At 44.5% G+C, this 21027-nt stretch overlaps 1 protein-coding gene across 2 annotated transcripts in view; it reads right to left on the reverse strand.

The window, feature by feature from the left end:
- Positions 1-276: 276 nt before the first annotated feature.
- The window catches only part of nrp1a (neuropilin 1a), a 63742-nt gene continuing 42991 nt past the window's right edge, over positions 277-21027 (reverse strand). The window contains exons 7-17 of one of the 2 annotated variants that reach the window (XM_070553053.1): positions 17758-17913; positions 15415-15559; positions 9199-9530; positions 7244-7388; positions 5099-5188; positions 4111-4161; positions 1563-1706; positions 1209-1486; positions 1012-1108; positions 870-923; positions 277-783 (exon numbers count right to left, since the gene is read on the reverse strand). In XM_070553053.1, the coding sequence (XP_070409154.1) occupies positions 497-783; positions 870-923; positions 1012-1108; positions 1209-1486; positions 1563-1706; positions 4111-4161; positions 5099-5188; positions 7244-7388; positions 9199-9530; positions 15415-15559; positions 17758-17913 (1779 nt within the window). In that variant the 3' untranslated portion in view covers positions 277-496. Of the gene's footprint in view, positions 784-869; positions 924-1011; positions 1109-1208; positions 1487-1562; positions 1707-4110; positions 4162-5077; positions 5189-7243; positions 7389-9198; positions 9531-15414; positions 15560-17757; positions 17914-21027 lie in introns of both variants that reach the window. The other variant, XM_054751352.2, reaches the window with a different exon arrangement.

Genomic DNA, 21027 nt, shown 5'->3' on the forward strand with positions numbered 1-21027 from the left:
CACGTCCTAAAAAATGTACAGTTTAGCCGGATATGGTTCTTTTAGGATTTTGATACATCTCTTTCTTTAAAAACAAACAAACAAACAAACAAACAAACAAACAAACAAACAAACAAACAAAAACAGACTTTATGAAAATGATAAATACTTTTCACAATATTAATAAATTGGTCTCAACACCAGCATCCGATTGTAAAAATCAATGAAAATCAAAATACAAAATTATAGCATCATCTAAATCATCTGTACATAATTTTCCTGTATTTAATTTTGTACACAGTGTCCCCTACTGGTAGGTTCTTTTACTGCAGCTCCTGAGAAAAAGCATGGATCAGTCCAAACCTCTGACTGGCTCCTGAACCTGACCCTCGTCCAGTGAGTTGAGGGTGTTGGCAGTCCCGCTGAGGCTGCCGTCTCGCAGATTTACGAGAGGATATGTCTAAATGACAGTCTTTGTGCGAGCTCTGCCGTAGAAAATAGTCACGTCAGGCCCTTCTTACGCCTCTGAGTACGAGCTCTGTACATTGAGTTTGTCTTTTTTTAGCTTGACGCCATCCACTAATTCAAAGTTATAGTTCTCCAGGGCTGATAAGTTCCTTTCTGAAATGCCCCCATGTGAGCAAGCGCAGTACAAAACCACTCCACAGATGGCCCCCAAGAAAACCCCCAGGGCGGACATGGCGATGATCGTGATGAGAATGGGGTCGAGCGTCTTCAACATGTTGCCTGTTCCGCTGATCTGGTTGGTCTCCACAAAGTCGGGATATTCTGTGATTTCTTCAACTGGAGAAGAAACAGAAGCAAGGAGTGAGGATTGAAATGAGTGGAACGGGCAATGAAAAGTTTACTCCAGAAAGGTTGTGACTTACAGATTTCATTGAATCTGTCCTCAGGTAGCATTGGCTCGGTGGGTACATCAGGATCTTTAAACAGAAATGTGAGATTATTTAACACTGCAAGAAAACAAAATGCTCAGGGTCCAACCCAGGTGCTGGAATAAAGAACATTCACCTTCACAGTCTGATATGCTGAGACCATTGAGGACCTTGATGTCATCCACAGCAATGTCTCCCCAGCTTTTCCTCTCAACAAGACCTTCAATCACCACCTAAAAATAAAATTAGTGTGACTTGGTGGCATTTTCTGAGTTGGAACATTAAAAATGCAGCTACAGTCCAATGAAACTTCAGAAGTCAAGCGCGACCTACCTGATAGGGTTTGTTCGTGCGCGGCACAAGGACACGGCCTTCCCTCCAGCGGTTACCCTGGTGCCCACTGACTGTCCACAGCAGGATGTCGACAGGTCCAGTCTCTGTCTGTTTGCGCTGTTTGATATGCAGCGTGCCAATGTGCGAACCAAACATGTGGTACCAAAATGAAACACACAGGTCAGAGTCTGGAGAGCTGACCACTGGGCTCACCAGCCGAGCCACCTCAGTCTCTTGGAGACCAGTTGCTAAAGTGTAGATGAAGTTCCCTGATCCACCTGTTGAATCGATTAGTTGATTAGACAAGTAAACCTCTGGCTTTGCTTATATGACCCAACAGGCCAATGTGCTCACCCATGTGGTCCATGTTGGGTCCAGTGTTGAGAGTGGGGGTGCCGCTGGACTGGATCTGCCACCTGGAACCAGTGTCCTCTGATGTCCAGCTGCAGAAGGAGGGATCATTGGCCCAGCCAAAGTCGCAGGCAAACCACAGAAAAGCTGCAAGTGTGTTGAAGAAAGGTCAAGCTCATGTTGGGACAGTCAAATGTCCTTTTATTACATGACTACATGCAACCATCTGTACTTTACTCCTGTTAATCAGATCGTCACTAGAGGGCAGTAAAGCACTGCAGAAGATAAGTTCTGCTTCCCACTTGTTGGCTTGTCCAGAGCAACAAACTGAACTGTGGAAAGCAGTTTCAGACATAAAAGGGGAACCGACACAGACATCGCATAACCTTTATGTTAATATGTGTTACAGAGTGTGTAAGGGCCTGATAAGGAGGCATGCTGGGAGCATCCTCAAAACCATGACACCGTATAGGAAGAAGGGGTCTGGACACGCTCTCCAGGTTAGAAAGAGCCACCCGTAGCATCCCGCTGAGAGATGAGGATTTTAATGAGAGCAGGGACTTGAGACTTTAAGACAGCTATGATAACTGTTCATGGCCCCTTTCCAACAATGGGTCCCCTGTGGACACAACGTCGTGTCTGAGAAGCTTCCACTGAGGCCAGCAAACGTGTGAGAGCTTGAGATTTATTGTTTTTAAATTGGATAGAGGATGACTTCCAAGGAACATTTGGGCAGGAGATGTTTAGGATGTTGGCCGTCGTTTAATTCTGGAACATGAAAAGTCTTTAAAGATAAAAAAAACAAGGCTGCTTTCCTAATGGCAAAATATAAGAGCCAATATTCCCTTTATTAACGGGAAGGTTTTAACTAGCTTCTGCAGGCAGTGATTCTATTTGCCCATTAAGCACAAAGGATGGAATTCCCATTTGAAACCACATTACAGACTCCAAGCCACATTCACGTACAAATTCCACTCCCAATTAAATTGACTTTTTTTTTTCTTTTTTTTTTTTTTCCATCGTTGAGCTCTGACTGAGACAATCCACAAGCTCTGGATAAGATGAGCAGCCACATGACTCACTTTGCCATTCCATTAAATGAAAAAAATATTTTTCCTGCTGAATACCAATGGAAAATACATTCTAAGAGATTAAGAGTCATGGTAAACTCACAAACCCAGACAGCCACACACAGAGCTTACGCGTGGTATCATACTCCTAAAACCAAACTATTTTACCCGGAGATATACGATTATATGCATTAGATGTCATCCATTACCCTAGCTGCTGCCCCAGCCGGCTGTAGCCAGACCAGATAGCCAGCTGATAGTGACTGGGATGAGGGTGGAGCTTATGGCCCATTAACCAAGGTCAGACTGGGGCACAGTCTCTCAGCTGGCTGCTGCCTCATCAACCTGCTATAGGAGCCCTGCCATGAGGGTTTGTCTGTGGATGCAGCCCCAGAGAACACCTCATTTCCTTCAGTCATCTGCATTGTGCTGTTACAGTTTTGCGTATTTTTGTGTGAGCTGGTGTTAGCCCAGTGATTAATGATTATGCTGAGACGGCAGCAGCAGAGCACCAGAGCTAATCATCAGCTAACCTTGCATCACACAACCTCCCTCACCCTGTCAGCAGGAGCCTCTCAGGGCCACATCATCAGCTTTAATAACAGACACACAGAGGGGAGAGAGAGACGTGCTAGCTAGCATTTGCTTTACCATTGCATAAATACATCATCACACAATATGTTATTACCCTGGTTTGAATGATTTAAAGAAGTAGTTGGGTAATTTTGAAGTGAGTTTTAGTGTAAGTTAATTATTATAAATCACATTCCTAAAAGAGCTCTAACAGAATTACGCTGTTAACATTCAAGGACCAGGGTTACCAACTATCCCTAAGAAAAGTATTGATCTTTATTTGGCTCAAAGATGTGTTCCTTATTAAACAATAATGCATATATTTGTTATCGCACCCCAAATCAATTAATATATGATGAATGAAACTGTTTTATTCAAAATTAAATAATTTTTCATTCATTGGTCTTACATCATCAATTCTGTGACTTTCAACCAATGAGATGCAATGTTCATTTAATTTCTATGGCAATGTTTTTTTTTATGTCAGCATTGGGGATTTTACTGAACTGTCCATAATCTCCATTATGGCCTCCAGGCTAGCTAGCTCACCCCATTAATCCAAAATCTGAAGATAATTTCTCAAATAAAACTCCAGGGAGATACAGGGAGATTGTTGTGAATGTTATAAACAAATCCTTCCCTTTAATATTCACATTACACCTTATGCACTTGTATGATGCATTTTTGTGCTTCTGGTGGTGTAAAAATGTATAAAACAGTATTTGCATGAACACCCATGACCTTTGGAGAGTAGAATTGTTAGCTTTAGAATTGGTGTTTGGAATAATGGTGAGATTTCTTCAGATTGAAGCCATTCAGGATGAACATAGTAAAAAAAAAAAGACATTTTACTGAAATCCATCCCATTTCCTTTCTACAAAGATAAACGTAAACAAAGGTGTTCTCACCTGGGATGGTGTCTGCTTCAGAGGGGGTGGTCTCTGTCGTCATGGCACCACCTGTCACAACATGGTACTTTATTATAGCTAGCCTTGCCTGCACGCAGCAAAATGAATGTGCAAACCACCTAACCGAGCTCATGCACTAACCATGCTAGGTAACGATGACTTATTAACACATGCCAATTTAAATCTATTCTCATCCATGTCGTCCTTTGGTACTTCTGAAAGCAACTACCCATCTAAGGCTTTAAAACATAACCAAGACAGTGCCGTCATTGGAGACTGCTTGTTAATGGGGAGTGCAAGCAGCAATGCAGGGAGTTGTTGGGAAAGTTGGAGGGGCTGAAAGAGGTAATGCATGAGAGTGGCAGATGTGTTTGTTTGTGTGTGTGTGTGTGTGTGTGTGTGTGTGTGTGTGTGTGTGTGTGTGTGTGTGTCATGTACTACTGCTAGTGCAACAGTTGTTTGTCTCTTGTGAGTTTTACCAAGTGGAGACAGGAACACTGAAAATAAAGTTGGAAAAACTACAGGTGCAGCTAATGAGATCTGATTAAAGCCAATACACTCCCGAGTACGCAGGCGTACTCCCGAGTGTGCATGAATACTTAGGAGTGCACATGAACACTCAGGAATGAACATGATACTCAGGAGTGTGCACGAACACTCAGGAGTGCACATGGATGCTCAGGAGTGAACATGATACTCAGGAGTGTGCACGAACACTCAGGAGTGTGCACAAACACTCAGGAGTGCACATGGATGCTCAGGAGTGAACATGATACTCAGGAGTGTGCACGAACACTCAGGAGTGCACATGGATGCTCAGGAGTGTGCAAAGCTAGTTATCAGATTAGCTGCAGTGAAAGTAAGTGTTGGAATTTATCAGAAGGGAGGGGAACCGAGCGTGAGCAGGAGGCAGGAGAGTAACGAGAGGGGATGTTTGGTTGCAGTCTCATGAAGGCGATGTTAGCACCTGTCATATCGTAGTCATCACCTGTGCCGCTGTGGCAGCTCGCCTGGTCGTCGTCACACTCGTCTGAGGGTGTGGTGCTTGTAACCAGAGTGGTTGGAGGCAGTGTTGGAGCTGAAACACGAATCAGAAAGACAATGTAGGTTAGATCTCTGTGGAAATCTGACATGTGGTGCATCATTAGCTGTAGCATAGCAACACATTTCTGATGTTAGAGCCTCAGATTTACTGCAGGGTGCTCCAAATACACAGAAACATTTAAAAAACATTAGAGTGGAGAAACATCATTAAACATTGAGGTTTGAGACACAAATTGCTCACATGAAGCGTTTGAGTTTTAATTCTGCGTTGTAGCTAAACAAAATCTAAAATTAACCCACAACAAGTAAATAAAGAAGTATGTAAGACCGAAGCAAAGCAGCCCACTACTACACACTTCAGAGCAGCTCGAGCTGTGAGCCTCCCTCCTTGCATCAAGCTGTGGAAGTGTGGGTGTATAAATACAACCTTGAAGCTGGTACATGCTGCTTGGGGCTTGAGCAGTTCAAACTACAAGATGCTGAATAAAAAGTCTTTGGACCAGCTATATGCAGGGCCACAGCGGCCTATCATTACGGCCTGGCTTCTCTTGGATGTGGGCAAGGCCCACGAACCACTCTGCGCTCCGCTACCACACAGCCGCTCTGCGGTGTGTGTGTGCCTTTGTGAGTGTTTACACTGACTGAGTAATGATCAGGCTTCCCCAGAGCAGACGGAGGAAAAAACGACGAGGAGAGAGGTGGAGCAGAAGAGGCAGAGACAGATTGGGGCAAGCTGCCTGAAAATGTGTATAGTGTGTGTGTGTGTATGTGTGTGTGTTTCTGTGTGTGTGTAAGAGCTGATCCTCCTACTCCCACCCTCTGTTAGATGAAATATGAGGCCGATCAACCCTTGTCAGATTCAGGGTGGTAGAGGTCAGGGATAGGGTCAGTGCTGTGCCGAGGGAATGTCTCACAGAAATGAGGATTTAGCCCTCCTGCTAGGCCTTCCTACACATTCACACACACACACACACACACACTGGTCCACACAGACAAGCACCTGTGTATGTGTGTGACTGTATATGCTACTCTGTACCCACAAGTTTGGCAAGGTGACTGCGGTTGCGCTGAGTGCATCCGTCTTGGTGAGCATGAGTGTTTTGGGCATTAACACTGAAAACGAGCATTATCTGACATATCTGTCTAAAGCTCCCAGTGGGAATCCATAAGGCTCACAGAAGTACGGGCCTTCCTGAAATTCAATATTTAAATCCACTTAGGGCGAACATGCTCCAGGTTCTGCTATTGCTGAGCTGTTTCTGTGCAAAAGTCTTGAGCTACTCCCCTTCTGTCAAAGAAAACAGTGCTGCCTTTTTTTTTTAGAAATCAATGGCATGAAGTTAATTTGCAAATATTTTTGCAAAATTGATCAAAAATCGCCTACCTGCATTATGATTGGCATCACCCAAATAAATAATAAAAAAATGCATTTTTTTGAAAATCTTTAAAAGCTGTTATCTTTTATTGCAAAGAAACTGTTTAGGAGGTCTTAAGTAACGGTTGTGAGACTAGTGTTTATATGCATGTGTGTGTTTATCTGTAGTGCTATCTAAATAGCATGTAGCACACATAACAGGGTGTATGTAGTCCTTTGAAAAACAAATGACAAGCTGGACTGTGATGAGAATGATGGAGGCCAGGTGGACTTTTATCTGATCCCCTCCAGAAGTGGCGAGCTATGACGGCAGCTTTGATGCAACAGCGAGACAAGACAGCCGTCCCTTGTAAGGAGCTGGAAAGCTGTGTTCTGAACACAGAGAGCCTTCATGCTCATCTTTAAATAACCAGGGTTGGGGTGAAGACATGATGTGAACGTCACTTTTAGTCATGCCTTTACTCAGGATGACACATGTCTCACCTGTGTGAGTCAGGACCACGTACAAAGTCTGTGGCTGGTAGAATTCCTGCCTAGTTGTACCTTCTGAGGTCAGTGTCACGGGTAGACGGTAATCAGGTTTGGTACGTGAGCAAAATATGCACATCTGGATGAAAAGGTTTGCTACCACTGTTCTGAGACAAATCAGCTTTACCAAAGGGTAACGAAGGACACAACGATGTGTTTGGGGATCTACAGATTGTTCTTATTTACCGTCAATCTCGCAGCCCAGGAGCTCAAGTCGCAAACCCATCCCAGCAGGAGTGGCTCTCTCTGGATAAATTCTGACGAAACGGGTCAGCAGGGGCTCCACTGTCCTCAGCTCAGGAGTGTCGTAATTGCTGTTACCTTCAAATACCTGGCAGGGTAAAAGGACATGAGGCTCTCAACATGAGATATTCTTTAGAAAGACCTGCTGACACTCTCTAAAACACATATTTCTGCATTCTGAACATCATATGTAACATTTAAAGGTGAAAAAAAAGGGAAAATGGTGGATGAGCAAAGTTCAGCAGAACTTTCTGGCCTCACTACAATCTAAACCACAGTAAAGATGGAGGACACTGAGCGGGTGAAAGCAGCATGACTCTGACCACCGTCACAGACAACTTAGGCTCCTTCAACTTGGATCCTCTGGAAAAAGGAAGAGTAAATGAGGACAAAGTAGGACAGAAATAAGGAAAGAGAAAGATGGAGGATTGTTGGGGGTGGAATAATGGGTTTGATCATGGGAAAGAGCCCGGTGAGCTTTGGGTAGTGGGAAACTCTCCTGTGAGGGGAGAAGGGGAGCTAACTACGACAGGCGGAATATGGATCCTCCTCACTCCCTTCATAAATCAGCCATCAGCTCATCTGGATCAGATTTATGTCCTGTCAGGGACACTTGTAATTGGGGACAGGGTGCTGCAGCTCCTCCTGGAGAAGTGTGGCTACAGAGAGCAGCATGCCGTCTTTCTGTATATGTACGTTAACGCATGGTGGTAAGAGGTGCAGACAGCGTCTTTGATGTAGACAGGGAAACTTCCTGTGTTTCCTCTTCAAACATGTCTCCTTGTTCTTTAAAAGAGCTACGTTGTGCAGGACACAAAGCAGGAAGACAGATCAAGGGGGAGAGCGTTTGGAAATTTACTCCTGTTTCGTTCAAAGCAGCGCAGTAATAGAGCAGTCTCTATTACTCACAACTGTCGGGCAAGATGCTTTGGTGAAAACTGACTAAAGGCCCCATAATGAGAATGGATGTTCGGACGTGTCTGAGAGATCTTTAGAAGTTTAATTTGTGTGAAAAACCAAGCCATCAATTCAAATTCTTTCCCCGTGTGCACACAAAGGAATGATCAAGGGTCCTTTTAGTAGCTTAATCCTTGGACAGAAGGCAAATGCACATTCTTTCTTGGCTCTTGAATGTATCCTAACTCTAATCTGAAATAGTGTTCATTTGGAATTAGCCAGTGGGGATTGGGAGGGATACAATTGTACATACTAACTGTGTGTGTGTTTTGTAGAAGATTTGGTCCACAAATCATTACAGACATGTTATTTCTTATTACAACTAAGGCCTAGTCCACACGTAGCCGGGTTTAAAAAAAAATATCCGCCCCTCCAAAAACTTGCATCCACACCACCTCGTTTAAAATAAAACTCTGTCCACACGTACCCGGATAAATACGTTGTTAAGGACATGCCAGACCTGTAGGCGGCAGTACTTCCCCCGTTCTTAACCTCGTCCTTCGTCTGTGGTCTTCCACAAGGAGCAGTAATTCCGCTTGCAAAAACAAACAAGCAGAAAGCGCTTGGACAATTGATAAAGCGAGCGCAGCTTTGAGGGCATCCATGCTGTCGGCTAGTGTAAACACAGGTCACACACGTGATGTCAGCATTTTTTTGTCGCGGAAAGTGACGTTGCGGACCTTAAAACTCCGGTTTTGTCTGTCCACACGCAGACACCCAAAACGGAGAAAACGCAGATCTTCACTTTGGCCGGAGTTTTTAAAAAGATCCGTTTTCGTGTGAAAAAACTCTGTTTTCGTGTGGATGACAGGCCAAAACGTAGAAAAATATCTACGTTTTGGCAGATCCCCGGCTACGTGTGGACAGGGCCTTATTATTATGTCGTTGGGTAATTCCTCTAAGTTTCTGCTGTATGTGTTTACCTACAGAAAACAACTTACCTTTGGCTTGTTTGTGTTGGTATCATACACCATCTTCCAGTCAGAACCATTGTTGCTGTAGCCGAATCTGAACTTCTTCATGAAGACTTTGTTCTCACGGTGCTTCCCTCCCTGGATGATCAAACCTTTAACCAGCTTCTCTTCACCAAAATCCACCTGCAGCCATTCATTTGTGAAGGGTTGAGGCTGGGGCAGCAGGGTCCACCCTGTTCGGCTGGTCAACAGCCGGGCGTTCTCCGGTACCCAGTTCCGGTCTGAATGGGAGGATGCAGTGATCTGGTTGTCGGAGATCAAGCCTGACACCATACCCAGCATGCCTGAGCATGGATACTCTAAGACACAAAAATATACAGGAATGTTTGCTTTTATCGTTTTGATGCAAAATAATTTTCTGCAGAGATAGAACTTAATCTTGATGTGCATATGGACCAGTGTACCAACAGTTCAAATTGATGAGTCTGAGTTTTAGAGCAGAACAGGACTAGACAAAAGTCTAAGTAAGGAGGGGTTTTTGCCCAAACTCTTCGTTATTGGACTGTGATATCTCCCTCTTTTCTGTCTGTAGATCTCATGCATACTAAATATTCTGCCTGAAGCGCTTGTCTCCAGGCAGCCAATTAAAACCCACTGCACAGTTGGTGCTTCCACCTCCTGCTTTCTGGGAGCCCTTTTTCCTTTTCATCTTGCTACCCCTCCCTCCATGGACTCACATATACTTACACACAAAGAGGTTCAGTCTCTTTGTGTTTTTATCTGCTGCTGCAGCACTCATCTACCTTCTGCATCACAGCTGTCAACATCTGTGGGAGAACATCTTTGAGCATCTCTTTGCTTCTGGTGCAGTTTTTGATTTTTTCATCCTTCTGCCACTTCTCTGGTTCTTTGTATTTTAACTCTTCAAAAGTTTGAGCATCTTTGCATCCGATTGTTCTAAAAAGCAGAGAGTCGTTGCACTTTTTGCTTTAGCCTGGTAACATGTGGTTATTTGAATCAAATATCCCTTTAAGTGTCTTCTTAAAAGTGAGATATAACCAATGCTTAGAATTCAGAAACATTCTTTCTTTGAACCAATTTACAATCATGAATAACTTGAACATCAAGGACCAGTCGATCTACCCTGCTCTGGATATTTTTGTTTATGAAAATATCCATTCACACAATATACTCCCCCCCCCCCCCCCCCCCCCAACCTCCCAAAAACCCCACTGAATTATCCCCACAGCACCACTAGGTGGCGGGGATAATCCACATTAAGGACATATCAAAATACAGAGAAAGAGCATTCTTGGATTGGCTAACATTTTTCCAAATCTTTTTTGTATCATTAACAATTTAATGTTTTTTTTAATATTCTCTATATACCTTCTTAGTGGCATAGTGGTAGAGTGTCCACCCTCAGACTGGGAGATTATGGTTCCAATCCCAGTCAGGTCATACTGTCATGATCCACCCCAGCCTCCCTGACTGTGTCTGTCCTGCCTTGATTAACCTTATTGTTCTCACCTGTCCCTCGTTACTCTGCCCATGTGTTCCTGATTTCCCTGTGTATTTATACCTCCCTCCTTGTTGCTGTCTTCGTCGGATCATTGTTTGTTCATGTCTCGTTTTGTCCTGTCGCTCCCGTTGCTATTAAATCCATTTTTATTTCATCCGTGCCTGCTCTTCTGCCTCCTGAAACCCTCCACACTTGGTCCGCCATCTCCACCCTCACATCATGACACATACAAAAGACTTTAAAAATGGGACCAATGCCTCCATGCTTGACACTCAGCTTTAAGGGGTTGGATTTGGGGGTTAAACCACTATATAATTCCCGAGCACAGCCACTGCTGCAGCTCACTGCTCTGCAGGGGGATGGGTCGAATGTGAAGATGAATTTCACCAATGTGTGATGACTAATGGGACTTTATTCATAAAACTCCCAATCAGAGTTTATCAATCAATTTCTCAATAAAAATATATATGAGTGATTTCACTTCTATCCATCTGTGGGGATTAAATTTGCGAGTGTTGCTTAAACTTTTCACCAAGTTGAAATCCCCACACACAGAGGGAGACCTGCTCTTATTATCTGTCCCCCACAGAGGGATAAATCCAGGCATTGTTACATGTCATGTGTCCATTAGAGACAAAGTGAACTCTGTATTGCTGCCGTGCTCTGTAACAAGGCTGCATCTGGGAAAAGTGAACAGATTTGCAGAACAAGGCGTCATTCAGACAGCCTTTCTCCTGTTATTTAAAGCAGCTCCATAAAAACCCGTGAGAAATTCCTGATCATACAGCCCAGAGAAGTGCTAATGCTAGCAATGCAGAAGCTGCCTTTATTTGGGGTGGGGTGGGGGTGGGGGGTTCCATCTAACCATCCATTTTCATCCGCTTATCTGGAGTCGGGTCGCGGGGGCAGTAGCCTAAGGTGAGAGGCCCAGACTTCCCTCTCCCCAGCCACTTGGGCCAGCTCCTCCGGGGGAATTCCAGCGCATTCCCTGGCCAGGTGAGAGACATAGTCCCTCCACTGTGTCCTGGGTCTACCTTTAGGTCTCCTCTCGGTTGGACGTGCCCGGAAAACCTCACCAGGGAGGCGTCCATCCTGACCAGATGCCCGAGCCACCTCAACTGGCTCCTCTCGATTTAGAGTAGCAGCGGGTCTACTCCGAGCCCCTCCCGAATAACCGAGCTTCTCACCCTAACTCTAAGGGAGAGCCCAGCCGCTCTTCGGAGAAAACTCATTTCAGCCTCTTGTATCTGCGATCTCGTTCTTTCGGTCACTACCCAAAGCTCATGACCATAGGTGAGGGTAGGAACGTAGATCGACCGGTAAATCGAGAGCTTCGCCTCCTGACTCAGCTCTCTCTTCACCACGACAGAACGGTACAACGCCCGCATCACTGCAGATGCAGCACCAATCTGCCTGTTGATCTCACTCTCCATCTTTCGCTTACTTGTGAAGACCCTGAGATACTTAAACTCCACCACTTGGGGCAGGACCTCATCCCTGACCCGGAGAAGGCATTCTACCCTTTTCCGAATCAAGACCATGGTCTAAGATTTAGAGGAGCTGATTCTCATCCCAGCTGCTTCACACTTGGCTGCAAACCGCTCCGGCGAAAGCTGAAGACCATGTTCTGATAAAGCCAACAGGACCACATCATCTGCAAAAAGCAGAGACCTTATCCTCAGGCCACCAAAACAGATGCCCTCCACACCTTGGCTGCACCTAGAAATACTGTCCATAAAAGTTATGAACAGAATCGGTGACAAAGGGCAGCCTTGGCGGAGTCCAACTCTCACTGGGAACGAGCCCGACTTACTGCCAGCAATGCGGACCAAGCTCTGACACCGGTCATACAGGGACCTAACAGCCCATATCAGAGGGCCTGGTACCCCATACTCCTGGAGTACCCCCCACAGGGCCCCCCGAGGGATGCTGTCAAACACCTTCTCCAAATCCACAAAACATATGTAGACTGGTTGGGCAAATTCACACGCACCCTCCATGATCCCCCTAAGGGTATAGAGCTGGTCCAGTGTTCCAAGGCCAGGATGAAAACCACAGTGCTCCTCCTGAATCTGAGGTTCAACAATCCGACAGACCCTCCTCTCCAGAACCCCTGAACAGACCTTACCAGGAAGGCTCAGGAGTGTGATCCCCCTGTAGTTGGAACACACCCTGCGGTCCCCCTTTTTCAATAAGGGGACCAACACCCAGTCTGCCAGTCCAGTGGGACTGCCCCCGATGTCCACGCGATAATGCAGAGCCGCGTCAGCCAACACAGCCCCACAACATCCAGAGCCTTAAGGAACTCCGGGCAGATCTCATCCACCCCTGGAGCCTTGCCACAGAGGAGCTTTTTAACCACCTCAGTGACCTCAGCACCAGAGATTTGAGAGGCCAACCCAAAGTCCCCACACTCTGCTTCCTCACTGGAAGACGTGTCGGTGGGATTGAGGAGGTCTTCGAAGTATTCTGCCCACCGATCCACAACGTCCTGAGTAGAGGTCAGCAGCACACCGTCCCCACTATAGATAGTGTTGGTAGCACACTGCTTTCCCCCCTGAGGCGCCGAATGGTGGACCAGAATCTCCTCGAAGCCGTACAAAAGTCTTACTCCGTGGTCTCACCGAACTCCTCCCATGCCCGGGTTCTTGCCTTGGCAACCACCTGAGCCGCTTCCCACTTGGATGGCCGGTATCCGTCAGCTGCCTCTGGAGTCCCACAGGCTAAAGAGACCTGATAGGACTCTTTCTTCAACTTGATAGCATCCCTAACTGCCGGTGTCCACCAGCAGGTTCGGGGGTTGCCACCACGACAGGCACAGATGATCCTGCGACCACAGCTCCGGTTGGCCGCCTAAAACAAAGGAGGCATGGAACAGGGTCCATTCAGACTTAATGTCCCCCGCCTCCCCCGGAACATTTTGGAAGTTCTGTCGGAGGTGGGAATTGAAGCTCCTTCTGACAGGAGATTCTGCCAGACGTTCCCAGCAGACCCTCACGATACGTTTGGGCCTTCCTGGTCTGACCGGCATCCTCCCCCACCATCTGAGCCAATTCACCACCAGGTAGTGGTCAGTTGACAGCTCCGCCCCTCTCTTCACCCAAGTATCCAAGACATGCAGCTGCAGGTCAGGTGAAACAACAACAAAGTCGATCATCGAGCTGCGGCCTAAGGTATCCTGGTGCCAAGAGCACATATGGACACCTTTATGTCTGAACATGGTGTTCATTATGGACAATGCATGACTGGCACAGAAGTCCAATAACAAAACACCACTCGAATTCAGATTGGGGGGGGGGGGGGGGGGGGTGTTACCACTTTATTTTGTCTTTGGCCAAAATCTGTTTGATCAGTGGTACTAGCCTTTGGCAGAGCAGAGCTAAGGCACTGCACTCTGAGCTCCTTTGAAGATGGAGGATATAAGAGAAAAGGTACGTGTGTGAATAGAAGCATGTGTGTGTGAGGGAGATAAAAGAGCTTGATGTGACTTCAGACACTCGAGTGAACTCCCTAGATCATCTGGAGCTTTTAATCGACTTCAGCTGTGATCAGAGAAGCTGGAGGGATGCGTGCGATCACACGCCCACTTGTGTTTATGTTTGTGGACGATCGGAGCGGAGATGGTGCAGGGCGGCGCGGCCCACATTCTGGGTTTGGGTGGAGCATCAGCACTTCATCATAGATATTTTTACTCTATGTGGCATATTTACCAACAGCGGGGTGGTGGATCTGTTTAATAATGAGTAGCTGTTTGTGGCAGCAGGACACGCGACTGGAATAATTTATGGAGAAACATTTAATTACGTTTAGCCCAGTTCTCTCTCTCTCTCTCTCTCTCTTATGTGATGCCTCCTCAAAATGCTGAGAAAGATCTCCATCTCTAGTTTTATTCACCTTCTGTGTTGCTAAGCTACAGTTTGTCAGCACTTTACAGGTAGAGGAGAGATGCAAAGTTCTGGTGTTAGGGTCAGAGTAGAGAAGCAAGTCACAGAGTTTACTCTCAACAGCTTCTTTCTCTCTCTCTCTGACAGAGCTGGTTGTGGAGCTGGCAGAGTTCAGGGATGCTGACGTCATTACAGAGACCGTGCGGTGACTAAGACCCTGTGATGTGTTAGCGCTCTTTGTGGCTTTCTGATTACGCACCCTAAACCCAGTCAGAACATATGGTTTACTATAAATAGTCCTAACATCTGAATTAAATACTAATCTTAGTTTTAAGTTGATAGTAAGGGCAAAAAGTCCAATCTAGAACATGTGTTTGTTAACCACTGAGATGAAGACAGATGTAATGAAACCACACAAAAGTACACAACACTTAAAAACATCCACAAATGGGAGAAGATGAGAAGATTGTTGCAAAAGGCACAACGGTGTTGGGATCAGATCAACCAGAGGGATGGAAAGATACACCCCCACCCTCACCCGCAGCTCCCACTCTCGTACCTGCCAGCTGTTAACTTCATTCATGTTGAATGGGATACATTTAAACATAGGATATCATCAGGTAAACCTTATTGGTTTACTATTATTATGCAGAAGGTGGTTCTGGTGTTTGAATTGGAGATCATGTGGAAACAACTAAAACTAAAGCCAAAGAGCTGAACTGAGATGAACAAAGGATAATGCACAATAATGCATTTTACAAAGAGTATTTTGTGTTTTTCTCTCAGTTGCAGCTGTGATCACTAACAGAGTTTACGTTCAGGATTTTGAGAACCAACCTGATATCTTGCAGCCGTAGACTTCGAAGCGCAGTGCGATGCCTGTTTCCCAGGTGACTGGACGGACCCGGATGAAGCGGGTCATAGTGGGTTTGGGCAGTTTTGTCTTGGTAATCTCAGTTGGATTGGTGTTGCCTTGGAAAACCTTTAAAAGAGACATTAGAGATAAGTGAACAGCCTGAGTTGGGCTGAAAGCTTAACATATAATTTTAAAATGAGAAACAAAATTAATCCAGGGACTGCCCCCATCCGTTTTCCTCAGCCACACACTGCAGACTTGTGACAGGTTGTGTAACACTGACATGAACGAATTGGCTCAAGATGTTTTATTTTCTATCCCTTGCTTCCAAATCGGGTGCACTGCGGCGCCTTGTTGAAAGGTCGATGTGTCAGCGCCCTCCCCTGGGGTCAGATGACAGTTTACTGGGGGTGCCATATGAAGAAGGTGACCACCCAGCCAAACAACTCTTCACTCTCATCACAGTCCCCTTTGAGTAATCGAATCTCAAAGGTAACCACATGGTCCCCTGACCTCCCTGACTGAGCAGCTACAGGGTAGAGAGGAATCCTGCTGAAAGGGGTAAAGGAGTAGGATGCACTGAATCACAGAAGGCATTTGGCTAACCTAAGACGAACTAAAACACCACCATCAGGTCATCCTGCCTGCACTACACTTTGCCACCAATTCCTTGAGTAATCCCTATCAGCCACATCACTAACAGAGACCCTGCTACAAAGTCATCCACTTTCTTAAATGCCACACAGGGTCTCCTCTCCACTCGCTAACTGTAAAGTGGCTTTTTCCAGCGCTCTGCTAAGATGCCAAACTGCAGCCTCAGTATGTTGCAAATGGCTCCCTTCCACACAAAATCACTTAAGAAGCTGGAAAAACACAGGGCAGGCTTACGGCGGCACCTTTCAGCTGCGACTTTACAAAAAGGAATGGTTGTACTCTGCAGGGACTATAAAAGAATCAGGCTTGAGGGTGCACGCATGCATGTGTGTGTGTGTGTGTGTGTGTGTGTGTGTGTGTGTGTGTGTGTGTGTGTGGGTGTGTGTGTGCATGTATACAACCGATTTAACTCTTGCTTTGTCAAAAACACCTTACTGTAATTTGCATATGTCACACAAACCTTTTTCCTCGCCAAAGATCAGGGCTCTTCACTTGTCCAGAAGGACGAAAGCTCAATGCTCACAGCCTGTGGTCCTTTGATTAAACTCTCAATTCCCCCTCTCCATCTTTCTTTGTCCACTTCGTCTGGACCAAACGTTACCAGCTGCTCAAACATGACAGTCTCTGCTGTTTCCATCAGTCATCTTTTGCCCTTGCAGTTTATTGTCATCACTGCTTCTTTACGACAAGCTCAACAAATGCTGACATAAAACAGAGGCAGCCCTCTCACACAGTCATCCCAGTAGATGCTTCAGTGGTGCATTAGTGCACCAGTTACATAACGTTTTCTCACACAGGCAGTGAGTGATGTCTGTCATCACACAAGTCAAAGTGTATAACTGCATAAAAACACAGTCGCTCGATTGGTTGAGCTCAGATTCCAGCTAATCAGAAAAACTGTCACTTTTAACCCTTTATTCACTAAAAACTGTTTTTTACTCTTTTGCATTTTCATTCATTTGAGGCAGAGACATTTAAATTGTATGTATTGTAATATTAATGTAATAATTCTGTGTGAATTTGTATTAATCAAATCAAATCCAAACAATTTCATATGTTTTTAAATTATTTTTCCAAATTATTTACTTATTTTTTTGAATGGCAGAAAAATAGTTTACGTCCCACAGGTTTGATAAGCTAATGGCAAATTTAAGCCCAGTCAAGGTCAAAATGTGTTTTTATTATCTTAAAACAGCATTTCATGCACTTGAAATCTTTATACCACTATAAATTTTGCATACATGATTAATTTAGTGAAACTAATAGAAAATCACTCACAAACCTGACCCCTGGGTGCATCAAAGTTCAGCAAAAAATACACTTTCCTAACTCACCAACTCTCCAACAAGTAATTATAATGAGAAGGTGCTAATTTGTATTGTTTTGGGCATTCATTTTTAAACATGAGAATCCCATCTTTGGTATGTTCTTGCTGTGTTGCTTTTCTAACCGCATTGTTGTTTCTTTTTTAAAACACAGAAAAGGTTTCTCTTTACCTTGCTGACAGTTTCATTCGCAGCTGCAAAGTAGGAAGTGACGCCACCATCAGTGTCAGCTCTGAGGATGTTTGCAGCCACGAACGAAACTGTCAGCAAGGTAAGGAGAAACCTTTTATGTACTTTAAAAAAGAACCAACAATGCAGTTATGAGAATCCCATAAATAGAAGTACCTTCTGTTTGGAGCCTTCCTTCAGAGTGATCCAGTCCTCTCCGTTTGAGCTGACATCTACTTTGTAGGACTTGACAAAGTAAATCTTGCGGGTCTCCTGGGATATGGCACCCTGGGTACCGATGGCTGAGACGAACCGCAGGAAACCAAGGTCCACCTTCGGGAAGTACAAAGATAAAAAGAGTTAGACAATTCTGTTTAAAGATACCCTGCGGGAATCCCACAGCAGCCAGAGCATAAACAACTTCTCCTGCAGTATTTAGACAGGAGCTAATGACCAAGGTTTAATTCAAAAAGCCTGGACTGGATGCTTTGCTGTCTGCAAACTACAGGCCCATTTCTAAACTTCCATTCTTGAGTAAGGTACTAGAGAAATGTGTTTACCACCAGCTCTTGGTTTTTATGGATGAGAATGCCATTTTTGAGACTTTCCAGTCTGGCTTCAGAGCTCTACATAGCACTGAGACCGCACTGGTTAGAGTGCTCATTGACATTTATCTAGCTACTGATAATGGTAATTTTGTGTTGTTACTTCTGCTGGACCTCACGGCTGCCTTTGATACGATAGATCATGAAGTGCTGCTTCATCGTCTACAACATTATGTTGGGATTTCAGGGTTAGCCCTGGAGTGGTTTAAATCATACCTGACAAATAGAAAGATGTGTGTAAGGATGGGAAGTTATTCCTCAGAGTACTCTAATTTACCCTGGGGGGCACCACAGGGCTCGATATTTGGACCTATGTTGTTTTCTATTTACATTCTGCCCTTAGGTGATATCTGTCGTAATCTTGGAGTTTACTTTCACCTTTATGCTGACGATTGTCAGCTGTACCTGCCTCTGAACACGTCAGAAGGTCTCTACAGTATTTCTAATCTTACGAATTGCTTGACGGAGTTTAAGACCTGGATGAGTGGAAATTTTCTGAGCTTAAATGATCAGAAAACAGAGGCTATATTGTTTGCTCCAAGCAGACATTCTGATGCTTCTTTAATTGACTGTGGGTCATTTAATGGCCAGCTGAGTGCTTCAGTGACTCATCTTGGTGTGAAACTAGATAGTGCCCTTTGTTTTGACACCCAGATTAATGGAGTGATCTTCTCCTCCTTTTTCCACCTTCGTCGGCTGTCAAAGATCAAACCTTTCCTGTCACGACATGATCTTGAGACGGTAGTCCATGCTTTTATTATGGTGCGATTGGACTACTGCAACTCTGTTTTATTTGGTGTGAGCAAGGGCTCAATAGCCAGGTTACAAATGTTGCAGCCAGATTTCTAGAGGGCAGTCGCAAGTATGATCACATTACCCATGTCCTGGCTGCGCTTCATTGGCTGCCTGTTGATGTAAGGATTCGTTTTAAGATACTTTTGCTGGTTTTAAAACGTTAAATGGTTTGTCCCCATGCTTACTTGGTGTCATTGCTGTACGGTCACTCCGCTCGGAGAACCTCATGCTCTTCTCGGTCCCAAGAACGCGCCTAAAGACACGTGGTGATAGGGCCTTTGCTGTGGCAGGTCCTAAGCTTTTGGAATGAGCATAAGCTCATCAGCATAAGGGCCTCCACCTCTGTGGCAGTTTTTAAGGCAAGGATAAAAACATACTTTTGTGATCTGTCTTTTAATCTTTCTTACTAGTTTTTATAGTTTTACTTAAATTGGTCTGTGTATTCACTGTGTTTTTTCTCTGTATCCATTGTTTTTACTTTCTGGACTTTGTTGGTGTGAAATTGTGGAATGAGTTAGATGATGATTTGAAGAAATGTACTTCTTTACTAAAGTTTAAAGCAGGTGTAAAGTGTCACATATTTACAGGGCATGAAAATTATGTATATACATGAATGAATTTTCATTGTGGTTATTTATTTTGGGGAAAATAAAAGAAATGTATATTGGTTATGTATCTTAGGTGGAAAATAGGGTAGGCTAAAATAAGCATTGCTTCTGCCTATTCCTTTTTTGGTTTAAATTCAAGTATTGTTGTTTTGTTTGAAAAGAAATTTTTTTTGTTAATGCTATAAACCAAAATAAAGACCAAAAGAGGGAGGAGAAGACTTAATGTTTTATGTTTTTATTTGGTCTGTGTAGCACCTTGGTGGCATGTTTTTGCCTGTAATGCGCAATTTATAAATAAAGTTGAAGTTGAATTCAGTTAAAAGCAGAGCTATCTGTCGTGTGTCTGGTGCACAACCTGTACAAGTAAAACAAGTAGAAACCTCTGGTCACAGTCTCATCCCCTGCATTTTTAATGTACTGCAATGAAGTTATGATCTCATTAATGAAAAAACACAGGATGACAACTTCATTTCCTGGAATGGGAGACTTATAGGATAAAAATGAACACTGGCTAGAGACGAGTCAGCAATCACATTACAGAAATCAGCCAGGAGGAGAGAGTTGTGCCACCTGAATATCAAATATTATGTTTTTTGTCAAATACAAATCCTTAACAGCTGAACATTTCAAAGGTTGAAGGATTAATTCATGTTTTCATTTGATTTATGTGTGAGTTGCCATCAGAAACAGCTACGTGATTTTTTTATTGAACCTGTCAAACACATTACAGGCTCACAGTCACAGCCAGGAAAGAAACAAATGCAAACACACATTTCAGTAATTGACACACACTTCTGTTTTCAGAGGAGAATCCGGTCAGTTAGGCAGTGAACTACCTCAAGGGAGGCTACTTAAACTCACTCCTTTCATCCAAAACAGGAAAAAAAGAGGAGAAACTGGAAAGCCTTAAAAGAATCCCCAACCCTGCAGAGTTAAAGCTACCCATCTAGTTTTAACAAAGTGTTTGCGCCACCTCAGACAAGCCGAGCTGACGGTAATGAGGAGTAATGGTGCTGCGTGCAGACGCCACACCACAACCCAGCTGATGCAGGAAGCCGGGGCGTTGGTGCAGCAGGTTTCCAAGATCCCAATGAAATACAAGGGCTTTGATGTTGATGTGAGATGGGAACGGGCTGTGATGGATGGCGACCAGAGTCTTGAGTAGATTACTGAATCGACTCAAAGGAGATCAACTGGATGTGAACGGGTGTGAAAGGAAGAGCGGCAGCAGGAAAATCTTTTATGTGTGTTTGCAGATGGACTCAGTTGTGTGCACATATTTTAGATAATCAAAAACAGGATTATCTGTCTCCAAGCATCTTAGAGGATGTTAAAACCATACAGTCAAGAGTCGGCTAAAGCTGGGCCTGCCAGGTCTATATAAAGAACCCTACCACACTTAATGATTCAGAGCAAAGGGCAGGAAAGGAACATTTGCC

Source organism: Nothobranchius furzeri, chromosome 7, assembly GCF_043380555.1.
Source record: "Nothobranchius furzeri strain GRZ-AD chromosome 7, NfurGRZ-RIMD1, whole genome shotgun sequence".
In the NCBI taxonomy this organism is placed as follows: domain Eukaryota; kingdom Metazoa; phylum Chordata; class Actinopteri; order Cyprinodontiformes; family Nothobranchiidae; genus Nothobranchius; species Nothobranchius furzeri.